Source organism: Diprion similis, chromosome 4 (assembly GCF_021155765.1).
Source record: "Diprion similis isolate iyDipSimi1 chromosome 4, iyDipSimi1.1, whole genome shotgun sequence".
Classification (NCBI taxonomy): domain Eukaryota; kingdom Metazoa; phylum Arthropoda; class Insecta; order Hymenoptera; family Diprionidae; genus Diprion; species Diprion similis.
Genome location: NC_060108.1, coordinates 6,883,464 through 6,897,681, shown reverse-complemented (window position 1 = coordinate 6,897,681; position 14,218 = coordinate 6,883,464). Strand labels below are relative to the sequence as shown.

The window sequence follows — 14,218 nt, the reverse complement described above, 5'->3', positions numbered from 1 at the left end:
TAGGTATTGACAGTGTTCTCCTGGCATGGCAGTATCGGGCCATGTATTGACGACTGCATTGCCTCGGGTCGCTCGTTCAAAGGAAGGTATGGGATGTTTGGGACATAGGGACAGATATTTACAAACAAAGGGATGAGGAAATATTTTAGGTAATTATAATTTCGTCCTCATCGTGTGCCAGAACTTCTCGTTGCTACCGTTTATTACGATAAATTAGAGTGAAGGTGACAGTCCATAGCTTGCGATGTAAGCGCAATGTTACAACATATCAATTTTTAAAGAAACTTCTCATATTTTTTAAACTTCCGTTTTAGAAAATTTGTAAAGGATGTATTTACGAAACTATTTGTTTATTGCCTCGAAAAATTTTTAATTGCAATATACAACGTTTCTACAAAAGCGTATTCAAAATTCACGATTTTTCCTGCAGTTTTCAAAATTTAAAATTTTCGTAAACGGAAATGGTCAAATATGAGAAAATTCTTTAAAAATTCGTGTGTATTATTTCACGTGCCAAAAAACATTCGCTGAAAATTCATCAAACAAGGTTTTGTTTACACAATTTATCAATAAGTTTTGGGCATTTTCATTATTCAAATTTGATTTTCTTATCGTCTTTGTTGTCATTGATTTTTTCCAGATTTATATCTTGTCAAAAAGTGTTCAATATTGTCGACGAATTTCACGTTTGGTAGAGAATGTCTAGTCAATACATCCTCAATAATCTCGCTTCTCTTCGTATTAAACCGCGATTTAGCACGTTAAATTCTGGTGGTAGTTGAAATTTTTTAAGGTAAACAAACTTATCAATGGTACGAAAGTGTTTAAAGAATGAAATAAATGTAGGCATTTGTTGAGAATTTCGTTACTTTCTTCTACTTTTCTAAAAATCAAATATCAGCACGCGTGGCTGCTTCTAGAACAGCTCGTCTATTCGGTCCAATCGTAGCCTACGTTGAATGTATTTTTGAACCGATGTTACAATCAAAATTGATTTCATACTTTCCTGTGACCTTTAGGTCTGCTATTTTTGTAATATGGCATTGTTCACTCGTGAATCTAATTTTCTGAACAATTTCAATTATGGGAAGAAATTAATGAACCAAATGGCGGTCCAAGAACAAGGAAATCAAGACTAAGGTTTTCCATATTACATAGATAATTCCAAGTAACCCATGATACTTGATTTCACCAATGACTAGACCGAAAGACAAACTGTATATCAAAAAGTCCTGCCCCACGTAGGACGAATAAAAAACGAAGATTATCATAATATGAATACGTGAAGATCAAAATAAAATTGCCGCCAAATGGCACGTGCAGTGCGCAGAAAAGACAGCAATGAAGTTGCTTTTTGAAAAATATGCCAGGTTGGTTGATTTCGGCACAAGTAATGTAAGGTTAATAGTATATTGTGTGACAAGGGACAAAAGTTGGCGATTGCAGTGAGCGAGGGTGGCAATCATACGAGTTGCGATCATCAACATTCGATCCTTGTCACACACGATTATTTTGATAACAAGTGCATGAAAAGTGGTCAGGTTTTGCGTGGTAGTTTTAAGGAACGCGAGTGGTCAATTTCTTCCCCCTAGGGACGAAAGTGATCTCCGAAGGGATGAAAGTGAAGCAATTGTGAACTGCGCATGCGTGAACCTAATCTTACAACACTGAGATGAAAATGGCGGTTTTCGTCCCGCTAAACTGCGACGCAAAGCCCTGCTATTCATGTACGTGTGATAAAAATATCATTTACCCGTAAAAGAACCAACTCGCCAGATAATTGAACTTTCAATCTCAGATGAATCTCTCACGCAAGTTAACTCAGACCAACGAAAAAAAACAGAAAATTGTATATTGTGTAACAAGAAGGCAAACTCGGCCCGCAAAGACCGAGTTTGCTTTTGTTATAACTCAACATTCTTTATTAAACGAATTTTGCAACTTCGCATGATAAATAATTCGAAGGTGTGAAAATGTTTTACGATATAGCGTCAGCCCGACCTCTTTTGTTTACATTAGTCACGAGTATGGAGGTAGAGGTATATAAGGAGGACTATCTCCGTGTATAGAAGGTGTTCGTAAAATCGATTACATATGAAATAGAGTTGCTGCAGCACAAATTCCGCAAAGCGCGAATCACATCGGACCTGATTGAACCCTGATTACTAAGCGTCAATCAGATTGTGATCCTTATTGCTTATGAGCGCCAATCTGGTGACTTTTTGAACCACTGTTTGCTGCTTTTTGGCCGATACTTTTTCAGATGAAAACCCATATGGGACACTGCTCTTTACATCTACCCTCCATAGTCCAATTATTAATCATTTTATTCTTCCAACGATTTAACAAAAACGTCTTGCGAATGACTTGATTCATGATAAATTGATTGCAAGTCAAACCAGACATTAATTAATAAATTTTGTCGATCGGTTGACTTGAATCATCTGTTATACCTGGTCCAATTTTCCCGCAACTTCACTTATTCGCAAGATTAACTTATTTTTTTCAAATAAAGCACCTAATACAAAAATTATATTGATTGTCTTTTCATAAATATTCGCATGATAATTTCTGCACACGAGCAAAGTAATTCATTGTACTCTTCTTTTCGTTCAATAAAATGCTTCCAGCCATCAAATTCTGCGCGAACTATTCTCGAGTTCCAATTCTACACGCGCTCTTCTCGAATTCGAACAGAATAAAGCTAACATAAACAGGGTATGGCTGAACGCAATCTCATCAGATCGCGCGAGTTTTGGGTTGGTATCCTCAGCGTTTACAATCCTCGAAAAGTCACGGTATAACACTCGTTTCGTGTATTTTTTGATGATGATACTGTAACGCCGATTCTGGAAGAACATGTGAGTTCGGCAAGTCCTTGTTCTTGCTGTTCAATTGGACCTAGTTTGTTCCCTTCGTAGTTATCTGGCACTGCTCCTGCTTCAGCTTCATATAGAGCTTCTGGTCTTACTTGCTCATCGAACGTTTCGATGTTACGGTTTACTTCTGACCCAGAGTTTACTAGCAACTCTGATTGTTGCGTTAGTTGATTTCTACCGCTGCTGAATCTTCTGTTATGGAACTATATCCATTCATCTTTTTTTATTGTACGATCCGGTGCTCTGATTAAGACGTTTGTACTCCGCAAACTTCCCCAATGCGGCCTGGAAGATATTCGGGTCCGTTTCCATAATTTCGATAAAGCACTTCGTCGTCTTCTTGTAGCAGTTCTCTTTGTGCGATGTCTTCTTCTGGATCATTTTTGTTTATCGGGCCATTAGAATGCATCTGTATGTAGTTCATCCAAGAGAGAGTACTAATTTCTCTCCCCATTCACAATTCTGCTGGAGAACGTCCTGTTGGAGCAGATGGTGTAGATCGCAAAGCCAACAAGATGTTTTGTAGTTTTGCTTGCCACTTGTTTGACGGAAATTTTTTCATATTTCGTTCGAGAGCCGATACCATTCGTTCGGCGAGACCGTTAGTTGCCTGGTGAAACGGTGCCGACAGGATCAATTTCACTCCGTTTTTACGTAGATATTCTCCGTCGTCTTCAGCTATAAACTCTGTCCCGTTATTGGAAACCACCACGTCCGGTATCCCATGCATGGTAAACGCGTCTCGGAGCTGTTTGATCACGGTAGCTACGATGAACGAACCATTTGTCTCCTTTATCTCTGGCCATTTGGAGTAGACATCGACAATAGTCAAGAATGAGTGCCCTTGTATTGGCCCTGCGAAGTCTATTTAAACACCAAGGCTTATTTGGTGTTGGCCACGCCACGCCCAAACTCTCGATTTGTTCGGTTCGTCCTGACTTCGATGCAGCTTTCACAATTCGCGATCATTTCTTCTATCTCTGCATCCAGTCTTGGCCACTGTTACGTCCTGAGAGGGACGTTGCGTTGTGACTAGATTCTGATTCGCTGCATGATTTAGGTTATTCTCTCGACTTACGTAGTTGATGTAATAATCTCGGAAATCTGATGATGTTTGTTTGTATTTGGCCCGTACCAACCATCACTATGCGTGATTGGAATAATTATTGATGACAGCATTTGGGTTTGAATACACATTTATTAAAACAATCTAAAGTTCTCAATTATGGGTTTTACAATGGTGGTATAAACTGACGATTATCACTTATCACAATCACAAATTGCTATCGAGTTACGGAGGTTCTGCGGCGAAGCGTCATATGCCGATATTAGCGGTAGCAATGGGTTGCAGTGAGTTAAAATCTGATCTGATAACAACAGTGTTTTAGCTTCTCCGAATGCTTCGTGTAGCCCTTTTCCCCATTTCCGTGTCTCTTGTTTTTTCAACAGAGTATACAATGGACTGTGTACAATGGAGTGTACTGACGCTTTGTTTGATATGAATCTCTTGTAAAAGTTGAGTAACCCAAGAAGTCTTTCAGGCTCCGAGTTGTTGTTCAGTATTTAGGCGTTCTTTATTGCTTGCACTTGTTTGTTTATCAGGTGTACTCCTTGCGCATCGATCTGAAAACTCGAGTATTCTACCGACTGCATTGCGAATTTCCACTTTTCTTCCTCAATCCGATCTACGCCTTGGAGGCATTGCAAAGGCATTTTTACTTATAGCAGTGTTCCTTCTCAGTGCGACCTATGATCAGAATATCATCGAAATACAACACAGAGCCAGGGTGATTCCAGCCAGCAGTGATTTCATTAATCTCTGGAAACATCCAGGTACCGACGATACTCTGAATGGTGGCCTTTCGACCTGAAACAACCCTATTCTTGTATTTAGTGTTAAGATTTTTTTAGTTTTGCTCCTGTGTCGAGAGTAATGTGTACCCCTTCGGCCTTATATTAGCCCAGCTCTTCTCGAAATACTTGTGTGCAGTCTAGCAGCTGTGTTTGAACTGCCATGGCTCGAGTTTAATTTGTGTTTTCAAGACTGATGTCAAACGCTTCGAACCAATTTTTTTCTAGTAGCACCGGGCCGTTACCCGCTAATTGCAAGACAATAAGCGGTAATCTAACTGACTTTCTTGGCCCCTTCACTTGAATCCAACACTCACCCTTCATGTTGAGTCTCTCTTTTGATCAAGATTGAAGGAATGAGTTCACTTTGTGAAGCTGATTTTCCTCTGGCCACAGTTCGTCCAACTTTTTGTTACTAATCAACGAATGCTCTTCCCTCAAAGTCAATTTCCATTTTGAATGAACGTCCATCTTCTAATTGTACGATTTGGTTCCAGCCCGTTGTTCGTTGATCCTTACTACTGATATTGACCAAGTAGCTTGTCTACGATTGTTAATCCTAGCTCACACTTTGATTCTTCTGTCAAGTGACATTTTTTGTATTCGCCGTCTCTTTATTTTCTTCCCTAATTTAGATTCTGTCTGTTGTTCTTCTTCCTCGCGTTTCTGTGTGAAACAAGACTTTTTTTAGATGTCCCGTTTTTGTGCAAAAATTTCACGTAGTGGTAACGTGCTTACATGAACTCATGAATCCACGTAGCTCCGCAAGATTTTTCGCCGCGGAATAAACTTTATTATCAGAATCTTTACTCAGTCTACCTAACCAAGATGTATTCTGTCAGCGGCTCGTTTGTCTGTTGGTTCCGTATGTTGAACTTGAAGCGCTGTACGTACCTACTTGGCTTTGGATTGTAATGACCTAATAGAAACTTTGTCGCCTCCGTGTATGTAAGCTCTTGGGGTGGAATTCCTAAAGTGTACCAGCCCCAAAAAAAGTTATCTGATCGGGCTGAAATTGGGCTAATTTTTGTGCTACTGGATGATACTACTCATATCAAAAATTAATTTCTTTCGATAAGTATAGACTAAAGGGGAGGAGGTCCAATGTTTGGTCTTTCGTTGCAAAGCCTCATCTTCAAACGCTTATAACTTTTTCCTGATTCAAAAAAGAAAATTACACTTCAAATTTTTTAATAGAGTTCTCATCCAATTTCTAGTAAATCACAACTATGTTGAAAGAAAGTTTTTTAGACGTCTATTTTTGAGATTCAAAAATTGACTTGATTTTTTTTTTCAAAGTTATATACTTTTTTCAAAATAGTTGTATTTTACTAAAAATTGGACAAGAACTATATTGAAAATGAAATTTTGTTTGTTGCACCAGGAAAAAAGTTAAAAGCGTTTGAAGATAATGCTTTGCAACGAAAGTCTAAAAATTGGACCCCCTCCACCATGGTCTATGTTTGTAAAAATGAATTAATTTTTTATATGAGTATTACCATCCAATAGGACAACGATTAGTTCAGTTTTCGACCCGATCAGCCTTTTTCTTGGGGGCTGGTACATTTGATGAATTTTGTTTCTCTTTCAGATTCTTCGGTGTTGCGAGTAAACGTAGCGTGTTATACGTGGATTTCCGCCCGCCGAGAAAAGGATCGCTTTTGTCCTAACTTCGTCCGTGATGCCACTAGTGTCGAAGTGAAACTCGAATTGTTCGAGGTAGCGAGTATAACCATCGTATTCTACGTTAAATTTTCTATCAAAAACGCATTTGCATTTGATGGAAAAATTATTATTATTATTGGAAAAAATTTATTCATTCAGCATGGCACGTCACATCGGCGCGCGGTTCCATTGCACACCTCATTTTCTTGCCTCGTGTCGTTTTTCTCTGTAATATGAATGATTATTTTATATTTTCAATTAAATATTATTATTTATTAGCAAATGAGACCGCTGTCGTTGAAAAAGTTGAAAAGTTGAACGCAAAAATAAATAAATACCAAATATTATTATAGCAAATAAACAATTAATTAATTAAGATTTCAATACATTATTATTAGTTAATAAGTACCCTGCTCTGTATTACATCGTAAAATATTTACATACACTATTAATACATATAGTATTTCTCATTCCAAAATTTTTTCAATAGTTTTTTTTGTTTTAAGCGCAAAAAAATCCTCAAATACGTATCTCTTTTTTTCGATACAGAATCCATAAAAAAAATTCAGACAAATCAAAAATGTGTCGGTGAATTTTTATCCAAATTGTTCCAGAGAAAAGAATTCAACAACTCCAAATAGAGTTTCAGTGAATATACTGAATTATAAAAGAAATTCACTAATGCCAAATAGGCCTCCGGTGATTATGCTAAAACAAGGATTCGGTCATAGTTTCGTAGATTTTGGGATTGAAATGTCAATTTAAAAGTTACCTATGTCCGTTAACAGGCTATTAAGTCGAGTAATTTGACTTAAGTTCAATTTAAACATGACATAAAATTTATTCATTCAGACGGAAAGTGATGTATTATAATTGAATAGAAAAACAAATCACAATAAAAATTCTGTGTGGTTTTGATCCAACTAAATACACCTAATATTTTCCACTAATTAAAATTTGTTTATGCGGGAAATATAAGGTCATATTTCTCGTAAATGGGGAAGAAAAGTGATCTCTTTTTCCCACAGACGAGGGAAAATATAAAGAGGGAATAATATGCGACTTTCGTCCCATTTTCAAGTTAAAATGTGAATATTACGGTCGAGGCGGAATAAGGAATGTATTGCAAGTGCCGAAAGTGAGCGACTTCCGATGGAATACTGAATTTAACCCCTCGCTCATCTTTCTCTACTTCCTCAGAATTTCTGCATGATTATTAAACAGAAATTGTCGGGGATTCCAAGAATTTTCCGGATAAACCTAGAATTTAGAACTCGACAAAATTATAAATTTTACTACATTTCGATTTACAGATTTTTTCAGAGAAATTATCGGACATTTTTTTTTCACCAGGGCTGTGTTAGAAAAAATGTATGGAAAAGGTTTTTGTGCCCAATAATAGAAAACTACACCTTCTAAGAAGGTTTCTTCTACGTAACATTATACAAAAAAATAGTTGATTTAAATGGCTAGAGCGACTCGCTAAATTGTGATCGATCGATTTTTAGACTTGGTGAAAAGCTGGCAAACATGCATATTTAAGATAATTTAATGGTTTCATGTCTATGGCTCTGTTCTCATTTTTCCAGAGAATGCATCGAAGTTGTAGGCGAGACCTCTACTAATATTTTGTTATTACATTGTTAACCTCATCATCACCGTCAATAGCATTGTTGTTATCGTTATTGTGAATTTTTGTATTCCAGACGACCTGATAGAACTTCTGAGTAAGAAAACTGAGTTCATGCATCTGTTCGCCACGCATTCGGAAGAGAGGCAGAAAAAGGCCATTTGAGAATGCCTCACTTCGACTTCGCAAAGTCGCAACAACCAGCCAACTGAATCTGAATCCACCCAGCATCTTTTCGTTGAAATTGACCGAACGCCTGCGTAGTAGTACAGTACACTTGAATTTTTACTCTATATTAGCTTACAATGTGGAACAATAATCTGAGAAGTCGAGAGGGATTTTGAAGTTGAAAGGACTTCGGATGAATGTCCCATTGCCAGACGTCAATAGGTTTATAAATTAAGATGAAAATAGTTGGGTATATGTACATACAATAATACAAATGAATTAAAGAGCTAAGCACTGGCTTTAATTTACTATTTCACTTCATGTTGTTTTGTCGTATATTTATGTCCTACGGCTGTAAATAGGGTGGAAATTGTAGAAATGGTATTAAATAAACGTTCATTCGTATCTTTTTTTTTGTCCATTCAAATTACAGGTGCTGTCTAATTATTTTTTTTCGGGGTTTGTTAATTTATTTTATTACAAGATTAGGATAAATAGAGCTTTCATCTGATTGGGAATCAATTACACGTTGTAAAAAATACTGTTCACCCAAATGATAGAAATTTATTTATCGATAACTATATTATCTTCTAGGCATTGCAGTATTAACACGTCGAAATATTTGGTAAAAACTTGAATAAGAACAATAGAAACAATCGCTGATTAGCAGTGTCTGGTTGCATTTGCATAGCAGAAGTAACCTTTAAACAATACTAGTTAATACTTATGTTTATTTATATGTATATCTATTTCGACGTAAATCTAAGCACTAGACTATACTTAATTATGAAAATACCGGGCGATGACACAAGTAAGCTTTGTAATAATGAATTATCTATACATGTTCAAGTCCGTGCAGATATATTTTATTTCATTTTGATTCGATTCCTCTCGTTTCATTTCGTCTTCGCGCCCATAATCGTATTAGTCATGTATATACATATTGTGTAATTCTAAGATTCTCTAATACTACATCATCACATACGATTAGTCACGTAGATAAAAAGAAAATGAATATATTTTTTAAAATTTAATGAATGTGTAAAGATAAAATTAAAAGCAACACTTTCATATTTTCATAGCCAGAAATCCATGTGCAAACGCTGATATTTTCGTAATGATGTTAATAATATTGATAATTAAGTAACAATAGTAATATATAAGTGTAATGTTGGTTATTTATTGTAGTTTTCGAAACAAAATATCTTGCTAATAAAATTTACATTATAAATTGGATTTGTATAAAACAACTTCATTGTAATAAATTTGGCCTAAAACTCACAGCATGATAGGTATTCTCTCGATAGATTTAACGTTTTTTAATACAAATATATACACTTGCACAGACATTTAGGTATCTTCGAAAATACTTTCAGCTGCTTCTCTTCTCAAAATTATTTTCAAATTCAACAGAATTATTCAGATCTACGTATTCCATTTACTTGAAATTTTATAAATTGATTAGTTATTTAACATTCAGACTGTAATTAGAAAATATGTTCAGATCATTAAATTATAGGTAGAGCCGATGCAGCACCAACTTGCCCAGAAAAAATGAGAATTCGTTCGACTTTACTTCCGTAAAAAAACCTTTCACATTGTGCTTTGACTTGATTACCGTTACCTCTATTCTCTTCATGATGAAAAACAACCTTATTACCTATTTTGACGATTATCCCATCACATTCCCCAATACGTTACATTTTCTGTTTATAATAATATATATACGTAACCAATAATAATCACAACCATCCTCGTAAATCTTTACAATATATATTTGATATTCTAAATTCCGATAACGCAAATATTACTTTCTACGTCAGATTCAACAGACCATAGACAAAAGACTGATGCATAAGGTTTTCCCTACCGTATTTCCTCTCTTTTTGATTAAATGTATAATTTTCAAAACCTAGAAACTCAAGAAGGCACGCTGCATACGTATGTAATTCCTAACAGCATGGACGTTGCAAATAAATCGGAGACGCGATTCTGGAACCTAAAAAGGTGTCAGTTACGTTGCATAATAATTCTGTCATTATATGCATTTGGAAAGGAAAATTAATCAAGAAGTCTAAGTTTTATATATTGGGTATGATGGACTAGGAAAAGCTTGACCTTAAATGTACAACCTAGATTTCCCTCGGGAACCATGCATCGTGTGACAAAAACAGAAATGATCTTTCTTGTAGATAGTAAAATTCTTTACAATTTTTGTACGGAACTTATTCCTGTATAATGCATAGTTTTTGATTTATAGCACGGCAAACTTCTCCAAACATGGTTATTGCTAAATATGTAGTAAACGGTTGAATAAACTGTAAAAATGGAGAAAGCACATTTGAGGAGTAGGTATAACATTTTCAATAAACTTTATTCCCAACTTTTTACCGTAAGAGTGATACTGTAAGGGAGGTTTCTGCCTTGTTGGGTCAACGAAAAATATTTTTTTCCATGTACCGGAAAGAGCCAACGTTCAAGAATAGGTTCAACAAATTTCAAGTCGATATAAATAAAATTCACAAAGTTATAGGCCGACGGAGAAGGGCGGGGGCATGAAACTCGGAGCGCTTGGATTGGCGCGAAGCTATAAGCCGCAATCGGTGCGGGCTAGTGTCACGTCCTTTGTAAGAGAATGTTATAAATTTGCAATGTCTGTGTCTCTCACAATCAGTACGTTTGTAAGAATCATTCTTAGTGCGAGACGATTATCAAAGTTGAAACCGAGGTGCGAAATGTTCAAAACAAAAAAAAAATACGCGCGAAAAATGAACCACGAAATGAACTCGGTCATAAAGCAAAAAACCGACGATTTAGTGGAGTGAAAATGAAACGCTACACGCAAGTACGTCGGCACAAGAAGTAAAGAATTCGCGTGATACTGAAATCACCGGGGATATGGAAACTTAAAAATCACTTCTAGAAATGCAACCGTATGGGAATGAATTGATCATGAAGAAAGAGTGCGTTGAACACGTCAAAAAGCGAATGGGGTCAAGATTGAGGCTCGGGAAGAAGAAGACGAAAGGGGTTGGTGGCAAAGGTAGTGGCAAATTGACGGTGAATTGATTGCTGACTAGACCAATTACTACACTGTTCAAAATATTCGTATATTTACTTCGCATTGACTACACAAAAGTGTAGCTGAATGAAAATTTCGTGTTGTAGAGTGAATTACTAAGTAATCTCATTAAATTCACAATAAAATTTTGTAATTTTACTCAACTTTGTTGGAGAAACGCAAAAGCGTATTTTGAATTTACTAAACTATGTATAGTAAATGTATTATATTTATGAATGTAATATGAATTTGGTATTTGGCATTTAGTAAACATACTGAATTTACGTGACAAATGTACGAAGAAATTTGACTACAGTCTGTTGAAGGGTTAGGGGTAGTTAGAATTAAAAAAAAAAGATTTTTAGCATTTTTTTAGCGTAAGATATCTCGAAAATATTACCTGTAAATTTGAAGTCAATCCGACAAATAGTTTCTGAGATCCTACATTTAGTTTTTTCCAAAACCCGAGCATTCAATTGTTTAAAGGCAATTGCTTGAGCAATTTTTTTTTTTTTTTTTGTATCAATTGAAAATGATCGAACCGTTACGAGTGAACAACGGGGTTCGCGCCCCGGCTAGGACGTCACTTTTTATAAAACGAAAAACTGTTCAGTCTGGTTTTCATTTCAATTAATTAATTCGCATCCATTGAAGTCTGTTATTCCCGTCCCCGTCTTTACCTTCTCATTATTATTGATATTATTATCGCTGTCCTTGTTGTCATTGTCGTCGTCGTCATTGTCGTCGGCGGTGTTGTGATCATCATTATTTTGACGATCACGATACCATGTACAAATAATTGCATCATGCTACATTAACAATTTTTGATGATGTATAAGACTTCTACCCATGCACATAAAAAAAATCTATAAGTTATTACTAGTTCTTCACACTATTAACAATTTTAATAGATTCTCTACACAGTGTTGTCATCCTTTTGAAAACTTGTAGCCGTTTTATGAAATTCTCCTCGTTTGTTATAATCAATATTTCTACCGATCATTCACGCGACGCAATGTTTACCGGGCTATAGCTCTTAGAGTATCAACGTTACGGGAAAAAAAGTTCGGAATAAAGACTATTGGAAATTTGATATTCTAAAAATTTGTTTTTGGCCATTTTACGGTTTCATCAACCGTCAACTACATATTTAGCAATAACTGTGTTTGGAAAAGTTTGCCACGCTGTAAATAAAAAATTGTGCATTATATAAGAAAAAGTTTCCTACAAAAGTTGTGGAGAACTTTATTTTCCACCAGAAACGTCCTCACTGTCTTTGGCGTCCGATGCATGCATCGCGAAATATTTGGTAAGACGTGTTTTTAAAAATGGCGGCCGAGCCCCCCCCCCCCCCCCCCCCCCCCCCCCCCCGGGACTTGAATTTAAACTCAGAAGACGCCTACGGACATTTTCCGACAAAAATATCGATTCTGTAGTGGATTGCAGTAAAAATGGAAGAAACGAATTTCTTATTGTCTGTTTCATTCGATATCTCAACAACTGCGAATGATAAGTGAAAAGTTTATGAAACTTAAATTGTGGAGCGCAATAAATTAGCCTTTTTCAAGAAGGTGAAGAAGGCTCCCTTCTTGGTCGATAATTTGAGGTCAAGTTTTTCTAAGTCTCCACCCCTACACAATATTTAGAAAATCTAACTTTTCCGTTTATTTTCCCCTCTTTCCCTTTTTTTGGACAGAATGACTGGACTAAAATGTTTTAAAACGTTTCTTCAATACTTTGTGCTGTTAGAAATCTGTCATACCTGTATATTATATGTATACTGAATGTTAACAATATGTCATACAAATATGTATAATATTTATTGGGATGGTTCAAAAAAAAAAAAAGAAGAATTTTCCGCTCCTACCCCCTGAATTGTTAGTGTTTGATAGAAACGAGATCATCCGAAAAGATAAAGTCTCAAGTTGAAGTCTACACGGTGGCTCATTTGATTCGTATTTTCCATACATTTAACACAGAAAGATTTGACTTTTCGTTACAAGTTAAAATACTCGTAAACCATTCAACATTTTTTGACTTCATGCATAGATCCTTGAAGCTGATTCTTCAAGCTTTTCAAACCTATGTAATAAAGCACGGTTATGATCATTAGAACACTACCAATTTTTGCGTTTTCGTTATAAATTGGTATTATTCAGGTGACTGTAACGTGTGTTCTAATCATGATAACTATAATACTAACTAAGTTGCTCTACCGCCGTTGTATGGTGAAATTTTACCGTGTTAAACGGTGACGTTTCATCTTTTGGGAGAATCTTTTTTTCTATTAAACACTTTCAGGGAGAGCAAAAACAAATTTTTTTCTTCCTGAACCTACCTAATGCACATGTAATATAATGCTATGTGTGAACAAACTTTTATTTACAATTCCTGTTCTCCATTTATATTTAATAAAATACAAAATGAGCTCATAATATACAAAATAATAATGAATTCAAAATTCATTCAATCCTCTCTCAGACTCGATTTCTTTTTTTTTTTTATTGTTTTAATCTGTCTTTGTTCTTGAATTCAATTCCGATTTTTATTAATTTTATACAATAAAATATAAGTGACGCAAGAAAGAATGACGTTATGGCTGTACATCAGTCTGACAGGGTTTTAGCAGAAAGCATTTTACCCCCAAAAAATGAGCTTTGTCGTACTGTCCTTGCACAGACACAGATAGATTTAGTTTGCATCATATAAAGTAAAAAAACATATTCTAACTGAAAAATAGTGAAAATTGGACGACCAATAACGTATTCAGCTTGTAGGCAAAGTCGGACAACGAACGTACTAACAATGAGTGGTAGAGTACGGTCCAGCAAATACAATAAAAGGCATTAGCGCACTGATCAGTAGGTCTGCTACCTCTGTTGGTTCATAAACTAAACATGTTTTTCATCATTCTGACACCATAGCGCACGTTTTTGATATGATACGAATCTCTTTTCATAAGAA

The 14,218-nt window shown here is 35.7% G+C and overlaps 1 protein-coding gene and 1 long non-coding RNA gene across 4 annotated transcripts in view; one reads left to right on the top strand and one right to left on the bottom strand.

Annotated features, from left to right (window-relative positions):
- The window catches only part of LOC124405320 (lysophosphatidylcholine acyltransferase), an 87,428-nt gene extending 77,999 nt beyond the window's left edge, over nucleotides 1–9,429 (top strand). For all 3 annotated transcript variants that reach the window (XM_046880133.1, XM_046880135.1, XM_046880134.1), the window contains exon 11: nucleotides 8,102–9,429. In XM_046880133.1, the coding sequence (XP_046736089.1) occupies nucleotides 8,102–8,190 (89 nt within the window). In that variant the 3' untranslated portion in view covers nucleotides 8,191–9,429. The remainder of the gene's footprint in view (nucleotides 1–8,101) is intronic.
- LOC124405327 lies at nucleotides 991–13,442 on the bottom strand. Its single transcript, XR_006929094.1, has 3 exons — nucleotides 13,223–13,442; nucleotides 10,005–10,007; nucleotides 991–1,001 (listed from the first exon to the last, which is right to left on the bottom strand). It is a non-coding gene; the product is annotated as an uncharacterized LOC124405327 (long non-coding RNA).
- Nucleotides 13,443–14,218: the final 776 nt, after the last annotated feature.